This window comes from Scardinius erythrophthalmus, assembly GCF_964197995.2.
Source record: "Scardinius erythrophthalmus genome assembly, chromosome: 7".
NCBI classification, from domain to species: Eukaryota; Metazoa; Chordata; class Actinopteri; order Cypriniformes; family Leuciscidae; genus Scardinius; species Scardinius erythrophthalmus.
Window position 1 is genome coordinate 1,369,472 of NC_138227.1, and position 10,000 is coordinate 1,379,471.

Here is a 10,000-nt window from a genome sequence, read left to right on the forward strand (position 1 = left end):
CACACTCTGTCTATCTGTCTGTCAAAAATAATATTGATTAACATTAACATTACGTATACTGATTATATTATGCACAAGAGGAACAAGTTATTACATTTCGATGCAAGGTTATGAATACAATCATGTTTCTCCTTTCATTTGAACTCATATTGACATTAATCAGCTCGAGCACAAACACAGGGATGAACGTTTCCGTTCTCAGTCCTTCCATCAGTTCTGACAGAAATCCCTTTCTCTGATCTGCACATATATCTTCATAAAAGAAACACATAACTCTGACTGCCTGTAAATGGCCTTCAGATTTAAAATAAATTAATAATAAAGCAAAAAAAAAATTATTTAGATAAAAAATTTAATAAAAATAACAAAATAAAAAAGTAAATTTCAGAATAAATTTTTTTTTTATAGTAATTTAATAAAAAATGTATTTCATTATAATATTAAATTTTTTATTCAGAAATTTACTTTATTTTATTTTGTTATTTTTATTTAATTTTTTATCTAAATAATTTTTTTTTATTTTCTAATTCTTTCAAATTTTCTGCCTGTTCATTTCTCCTCTATTCAGTGTTATTCTCTCTCTCTCTCTCTCTCTCTGTCACGTTCACTGTGTTTTCTGATGGAGAGCCGACACACACACGCGTTTGCGTACATTACGAGGGCAAACACAGCTAATGGAGGACCACAGTCTCTCTCTCCTTCATTCCTCCACTTCTGTTCTTCATCTCACAGAAACACGTCAAGCGTTTAATTAACAGAGCGGATCCAGAGAGTGGAAATACTGAGTGTTTCTTCACATCTATATCGGCTGTTTTAAAGCCGCTGGATCAGAAGACACGACCATTATATCGTACAGTAAAAGAGAATACATCATATTAGAAACTTTTATTCAACAAATCGACTTCTGCTGTTTCTTTATCTCGAGACTCTGTGTCCTTTCATTCGCGTTTCGTTTGCTCTCCTGTTCATACGATGCTTTTAAAGCGTCTGATGTTAAATTGCTTCTCTAATCAACAGAATCAAAGCTCTGTGGAGTGTGTGTGTGTGTGTGTGTGTGTGTGTGTTCTGATGATGATGATGGTAGTATGATGAAAGCTTTTAGACCCTCATCACCTCAAATAAAACCTGAGGAGAACGAGGAAGCTTGGCTTTTGACTCCACTGAGAGAAACAAGAGGATGAAAGAGACGAAATACTATAGAGCCGCTGCTCTCCGGTCAATTCTACATTTGTGTTTTTGTTTTTTATTTCATCAGAATGGTACAAAACTTGGTAAAAGTGGCACTTGCTGTGTGAACACACACAAAAACATCAAGGACATGATTCGACAGGTTAAATGCTCCTGTAAACAACAGTCACACTTGTGTTTCTCGCGGTCAGAAACGCCGCAGTGGAAATGAATGAGAGAGTTTCCTCTAGTGGAAGCGTTTGGTACTGCAGCCGAACACACTCTCACTGAAAGACCATATCAACCTCACATCTGGAACACAGCGAGTTTAGATTTATGGCTTTCATTCTCTCACAGTTTTAGAGTAAAACCTGCTTTTGAAAATATATATTTCATATAAAAAAAATTCATAACAATAAACATGAAATTCTTTAACTTTTTTTAAGTTCAAAACTTTTTTCACTTCATCAATAATCTGCCAAGTGTCGTCTCTGAAAAGAGATCAAACTTCAGTCTGTCGCTCTAGATTTTTAGGTCTATGCTCAAAAAATGAATAAATGGATTATAAATACAGCGCAAATATAATTTAGTTCCATAAAATCCCCTAAAAATGAAAAATATTAAATAAAAAACATTATGGCACTAAAAAATGGTACATTCATTTAATCGAAATTCTGTCCTTTTTGATCGACACGTGAAGAGCACCAGACGGTTAAGCTCTATATGTTCTGTGTGTGTGTGTGAGTGTGTGAAGTGTGTGTTGGTCTCGTGTCTTACGTGTTTTTCCAGGACATTGAGGTTTTGTTCGTCTTGTTCTGTCAGCGCTTTACAGCAGAGCTGTGGAGAGAGTCACAGTGTGTCAAACACATCACACAATCCATTACTTCCCTCAGCAAACCACCTGCTCTATTTCTGCCACTCACACACACACACACACACACACACACACACACACGTCCTCTGGCTATTTGCTCCATTTATTTTAGGGGTCACACTGTGACCTTTGACCCCGAGTCTGTCTGCAAGAGTCCCAGAGAGACACTCAACACACACACACACACACACACACACACACACACACACACACACATTTCCCATGAGACACAGCGGCTGATCTAATAGTACCGACACTAAAGGACTGAAATGAAGTGAAACTAGCTCTGATCCAAATACTGTTGAGAAACAGTATTTTTTATTCATCAAGTACGCTGTTTAATGTTACAAAAAATAATATATCAAATAAATTATGTTCTCAAATAAATTGTAATGCAATTACAATGGCACAAATAATGTTATGAGATAATGTTTTAAATACAAAAATGTTCAGTAGATAAATGTGAAATGATGGTAAAAACGAAGTGATACTTTTAAAAGAATGAACTAAAACCGCCAGTAGGTGGCGACAATTAACTGTCTTAATGAGTGAGTCATTGAATCATTCATTCATTCATTCGGTCATTCAGTAACAAAGCAAGTGTCTGTATTTATGAACGAGTCATTGAATCATTGACTCTCCCGATTCATTTAAGCCACAGATTCGTCCACTAACGAGACCCTGCTGATGTCGTTCTGCCGTGGCTTTTGTTCGAACAATACTAGCAATACTGTGCTAATATTACCTCTTTGCTTGTTGAACAAAATCAATGTGTTGATTGACTTTTGTCAAGTCCGCTTTATTTATGCAGCGCTTTTACAGTACAGAGTGTTTCAAAGCAGCTTTACAGAGATAACAGGAAAATAATGCAACAAAGTTTGTGTCCAGAAGAAAATAGCGTCACAGTCCAGCTTAAGTTCAGTGATGCTTCATTTTTGTTTAAAAAAAGTTATTAATTTAGTTCATTTATATATATATAGCGGCTCTGGAGTAAACCGTGATGTCATCGTCCAGCTCAGTTCAGTTCTTGTATTGTGTGAAATTAAATGTTCATTCATTATGATGATATATTTATATATTATTATATACATTTTATTCATTCAACATACAAATATCTGGAGTTTGACAGAAAATGTCTTGAAATGTTTTATTAAAGGCGGAGAATTTGATGCAAAAGCTCTTTTTTGATGGTGAAGGGATGAATTTACATTTACATTAGAGTTTATTTTCTATTAAGAAGCTCAAGTAAATGTTTGTTGCCTATCATCAGTAACCTGGGAAGAGCCTCAAGAAGATCTGATACAATCCGTCACAAACCATTCTTTCTGTCGCCGCAATAAAACGTCTCCCCTGCACTCAAAAATCTCATAAAATCATAAAGTTTTATTACTCTATTAGAAATAAACACTTTAATTGGACTAATGTCGGCTGTAAAGCCGCAACATTGGGCAGCTCGTTAAAAATAACGAGCTATTACATATTTCCACACGCAAAAAAAAGCAACAACCTGACATTCATTCGTCTAAACTCAGGATTCATTCGTTCAGAGCTGAAGAGAGAGAGAGAGAGAGAGAGAGAGAGAGAGAGAGAGAGAGAGAGAGAGAGAGAGAGAGAGAGAGAGAGAGAGAGAGAGAGAGAGAGAGAGAGAGAGAACTTACCAAAATCAGAGATATAACCTTGGCTTCTTCAAGGTCCACTAACGGTATGATGAGAACTAGAGAGAGAGAGACGCTTAAGATTCAACACAACTTAATTTAAGTACACAATCATTTCAGATTCACACACAAAAACACATTTACAGAAATGAATCTAAAGGGAAAGAGACTGCGATGGATGTTAGATGTTAAAATATTCAATTTACTGGCATTTGCTCACACACACACACACACACACACACACACACACACACACACACACACACACACACACACACACACACACACAGTTTCTTTACGTTTGCTGTCTGAAGAGAGTTTGATGAAAAACTAGGAAAATGGCTAAACGTTCATCAGTGGAAATAAAAAATCTCTCACTTAAAACTTCTTACATTAGCATATAGTTTCTTTGATTTAATAACGGTGCTGCGTGTAATCAGGTTCACTTGTTCACACACACACACACACACACACACACACACACACACACACACACACACACACACACACACACACACACACACACACACACACACACACACACACACACACACACAGACACACACACGCACTCTCTCTCACACACACACACACACACACACACACACACACACACACACACACACACACACACACACACATTCACTCTCTCTCGCTCACACAAACAAACACACACACACACACACACACACACACACACACACACACACACACACACACACACACACACACACACACACACAGACACACACGCACTCTCTCTCACACACTCACACACACACACACACACACACACACACACACACACATTCACTCTCTCTCGCTCACACAAACAAACACACACACACACACACACACACACACACACACACACACACACACACACACACATACACACACACACACACACACACACCTCGTTTATCAGGAGGCAGTGGTGTGGTCAGTGCGCTCCTGTGTTTCTCGTGTAGTTCTGATGGCGAGAGACCGACACACACGAGTCTCTTCTGCTGATTAACCGCGTCTCTGAAACACACACACACAGACACACACACACACACACACACACACACACACAATAATGATCATCTCATCGCTTGAATAAATAAACACTTAATTGCACAAAAGCAAAAACTCAGTTACCAAGTTAAATGACCAGTGAAATCCCTCAGCATAAGCTGTTCTAACAGACGTGCTCGAGCTATTTCTGCATAATGTTTATGATTTATTCTGTGTGTTCCACTACATTCATCATAAATTACAGTGTGCAAGACAGATACTGTATCCCAGAATGCAGTGTTCTCAACCTGACCTTCCATTTCCAGTGCAACAAATAAAGCGGAAGTAACATCAGCCAACATCTCGTTCTCGTTACGTCACAACATTTACACACAACTGGATTGAAACGCAAGTCCGCACTGTTTCAAAACGTTAATGAACTGCATAATGCATAAGCATAATATTTAATTACAGTTTACGTAATTACATTTTAAAACACAGAGGACAGGGATATTTATCATGCACACAAACAATGAGAGTCTCAATATTAAACTTAAGAATATTTATTAGTAAATAAAGCATATTGGTTAACCTTTACAATAAGGTCCCATCATTAATGCATTAACTAACATTAATAATAAGCAACACATCTGGTACAGTATTTTATTCATCTTTGTTAATGTTAATACAATTATATATTTTTATTTTTTTATTATATATTTGTTATTTATAATTTATATATATATTTATTTATAAATTAATAAGTTAGATTAATTGCGATTAATCACGATAAAAATAAAAGTTTGTGTTTACATAATATATGTGTGTGTATGGTGTATAATTATACATGTATATATTTAAGAAAAAATTGTTATTTATATATAAAAAATGTAGGCTATATATATATTAGAAATTATGTATATATATATATATATATATACAGTATATACATGCATCTGTGTATTTATATATACAAAATAATTATACACAGTACACACACATATGTAAATACAAACTTTTATTTTTGATGCGATTTCTTGTGATTAATCGTTGCCCAGCACTAAAATAAAAATACTAATACTAATCTACAAAAATAAATCAAATGCAAGAGTTTTATGAACAATATTGATTCATTAATCATTCGCTATATAAAACAATGTTGTGCTATTTACTTAAAAAAATGATGGTAACAATATTACACATGATATTTTTGAGTAGTTTTTAAGGCTTGGTTTATTTAATAGAATCTACCTGAATAAATCATGTAAAATCCCCTACATTATTAAGTCATTATTAAATATTTATGTAATATTTTTAGCGAAATGAGTTTTTTTTTTTTTTTACTTAAGTTGACTCTGAAAAGTATGTGATTTAGAGTGAATGGAAATGACCTGTTTATATCTGACTAAGTTATATTGTATAATTAATAGACTGTAATGTACACCGCTAACACAGCACAGAAACAAGCATGAAGTTATTGCTTATTGAACAAAGCAACATATTTCATATTATTAGTATATGTAGTTATTCACAACCTAACCATAAGCTCTACTCTTCTGCATAATGGTAACCATCAAAACTTCAACATATCAGACATAACTGAACATCAAACATTAACAGATGTTTCCCTTTGAACACATAAAAATCACAGTTCATTTCAATATTTACTCTCCATTTCCATCCATGTGCAAAGCATGCTGGGAACTAACAACGGTGTCTCTAAATAAAACCGCATAATTGAACTAATTCTCTTAAAATAAATAGCCTTCCTTTTATCAGCTTAAACAGTTCCTCAATTCAAAGCCTCAAAACTGTGTGTGTTTCCTTAAAAAATTAGGAAATGTATCTCTTAGTTTTATTAGTGAAGTATTCTATATACAACACTGAACCTCAATTTTCTTAATAAAATATATATATATTTTTTTTTTAATTATCACCTTTTACCAATTATTTAATGAAAATTACAAGACCCATGATTCATTTTTTACAGTGTATGAATCAGTGAATCAGTGACTCAGTGAATCAGTGACTCAGTGAATCAGGCCACTGGAACGAACTGACTCACTCGGATGAACAAACTAAAGCGCGATGATGTAATGTTCTGTTGGACAAATGAGCTGATTACTGTAGCGCTCAGTGCTGTCGCAGTGCGCTGGGATTTGATTCTCAACACGACCTCTGCAGGGAATAAAGAAGGAATCAGTAAAAGAGGGAAAGTTTGATCTGTTCCACTTTAAAGGGCTTTAGGAAGAAAGCAAAGCACAGCTCCACACTGACGGCTTTCCCATCATGCACTGCTTCTTTACAGCCTGAGCTATTCAGCTGCTGAAAACCAATTTGCACCCTGTCTGTGTGTGTGTGTGTGTGTGTGTGTGTGTGTGTGTGTGTGTGTGTGTGTGTGTGTGTGTGTGTGTGTGTGTGTGTGTGTTTGTGTCTCTGGCCTCAACCTGAAGTGTGAGTTGAGAAGGTCCAGAAGTCTGATTACAGGCTGACCACTGCCGGACCCTTTTAAAGAGGTTTTACACTCATTCCGTGTGTGTGTTTGTGTGTGTGTTTAGATCTTTGGCGAGGACATCGATAGATGCTGGTGCTTTTGTTTCGTCTCTCTCTCTCTCTCTCTCTCTCTCTCTCTCTTTCACACACACACACACACACACACACACACACACACACACACACACACACACACACACACACACACACACACAGGGCGTCTGTTTGAAGTCTTATAAAGGTGTGTGAAGTCCTCTGATTTCACCCTGACCACATCAAACGAGAGAACAGATCCTGTAAACACAGAGGACGGGATTCCTAAAAGATTGAACAAACACACAATTGTGTTTCTCAAGAACATCTTCGTTAAAATCGACATGAATCAACTTGAAACAACGCTTACTTATGTTACGTGACGTATTAAAAAGGTTAAATTCATTAACTAAAACTTTAGATAGATAGATTAGATAAAAAAAAAACGTTAAGCAAAAATGAACTAAAACTAAATTTGGTTAGTTACATGTAATTATGCATAATTTACTGTTATTACTACGGTAAGTACATGTAACATATGTAACAAGGACACTAAAATAAAGTGTTACCCAAAATTTTAAAAATATCTGTATGAATTTGAATTAAAAAATATATAATATAAATACAACAGAATATAAATATATTAAAATAAATTAAAATATTTTTATTTGAAATGAAATAAATAAATAAATATAAATTCTAGATTAAAAACTAAAACTAAACGAAACTTAAAAATGTTGCCTAGGCAACTAATTGAAATAAGTTTAAGCTAATATTAAAATGGTGCTGGGTTATGAATGTCACCTTGATTCGCTGATTCCCTCCGGCATGACCGGTGTCTGAAGCACACGTGAAAACACTGTCCTGTGACGTCACTACTGGTGCGACCAGAGAACGAAAGGGCACCTGTACTACACACCATCCACTTCCATGCTCGTATGGCCAGAAGCTAGTTATTTTACTTTTAAATATGGATCTTTTTCTTACACAAACGCATGGCTTCACTTCAGAAGGCCTTTATTAACCCCTCAGAGCCTGTGGAGCACTTTATGATGGACAGATGCACTTTTATGATGGACAGATGCACTTTTATGATTGACAGATACACTTTTATGATGGATAGATGCACTTTTATGATGGACAGATGCACTTTTATGATGGATAGATGCACTTTTATGATGGACAGATGCACTTTTATGCTGGATAGATGCACTTTTATGATGGACAGATGCACTTTTATGCTGGATAGATGCTCTTTTATGATGGACAGATGCACTTTTATGATGGATAGATGTACTTTTATGATGGACAGATGCACTTTTATGATGGATAGATGCACTTTTATGCTGGATAGATGCACTTTTATGATGGACAGATGCACTTTTATGCTGGATAGATGCACTTTTATGATGGACAGATGCACTTTTATGATGGATAGATGCACTTTTATGATGGACAGACGCACTTTTATGATGATAGATGCACTTTTATGATGATAGATGCACTTTTATGATGGACAGATGCACTTTTATCATGGATAGATGCACTTTTATGATGGACAGATGCACTTTTATGATGGATAGATGCACTTTTATGATGGATAGATGGACTTTTATTGTGATATATGCACTTTTATGATGGATAGATGGACTTTTATGATGGATAGATGCAGTTTTATGATGGATAGATGCAGTTTTATGATGGATAGATGCACTTTTATGATGGATAGATGGACTTTTATGATGGATAGATGCACTTTTATGATGGATAGACGGACTTTTATGATGGACAGATGCACTTTTATGATGGATAGATGGACTTTTATGATGGATAGATGCACTTTTATGATGGATAGACGGACTTTTATTATGGACAGATGCACTTTTATGATGGACAGATGCACTTTTATGATGGATAGATGGACTTTTATCGTGATATATGCACTTTTATGATGGATAGATGGACTTTTATGATGGATAGATGGACTTTTATGATGGATAGATGCAGTTTTATGATGGATAGATGCACTTTTATGATGGATAGATTGACTTTTATGATGGATAGATGCACTTTTATGATGGATAGATGCACTTTTATGATGGATAGATGCACTTTTATGATGGATAGACGGACTTTTATGATGGATAGATGCACTTTTATGATGGATAGATGCACTTTTATGATGGACAGATGCACTTTTATGCTGGATAGATGCACTTTTATGATGGACAGATGCACTTTTATGATGGATAGATGGACTTTTATGATGGATAGATGCACTTTTATGATGGACAGATGCACTTTTAAGGACTTCAAAACAGAAACAGTCATTCACTGTCATTATAAAGCTTGGAAGAGCCAGGACATTTTTAATATAACTCAGATTGTGTTCGTCTGAAAGAAGAATGTCATACACACCTAGGATGACTTGAGGGAGAGTAAATCATGGGCTAATTTTCATTTTTGGGTGAACTATCCCTTTAAGGCCAAAGACTGATTGTTTCTCCTTCAGTATCGAATAGAGTTTCATACTGGACAGACCAGTGTGTGTGTTTAACAATCTGTCATCAGGTCTGTCCTCCTGCTCTGCAGTTTTCCAGATTTCCGGAACATTCTTCAGGAGAGAGAGAGACATAGAGAGAGACTTTGGCTTCTAAACCCTTTTTAATTTACACCATTACAGAGCTAATATACAACACACACACACACACACACACACACACACACACACACACACACACACACACACACACACACACACACACACACACACACACAC

General features: G+C 35.6%; 1 protein-coding gene across 2 annotated transcripts in view; it reads right to left on the reverse strand.

Moving 5' to 3' along the window:
- The window catches only part of pde2a (phosphodiesterase 2A), a 114,993-nt gene that overhangs the window by 34,544 nt on the left and 70,449 nt on the right, over nucleotides 1-10,000 (reverse strand). For both annotated transcript variants that reach the window (XM_081370626.1, XM_081370627.1), the window contains 3 exons: nucleotides 4,613-4,722; nucleotides 3,700-3,755; nucleotides 1,945-2,004 (listed from right to left, as the gene is read on the reverse strand). In XM_081370626.1, the coding sequence (XP_081226752.1) occupies nucleotides 1,945-2,004; nucleotides 3,700-3,755; nucleotides 4,613-4,722 (226 nt within the window). The remainder of the gene's footprint in view (nucleotides 1-1,944; nucleotides 2,005-3,699; nucleotides 3,756-4,612; nucleotides 4,723-10,000) is intronic.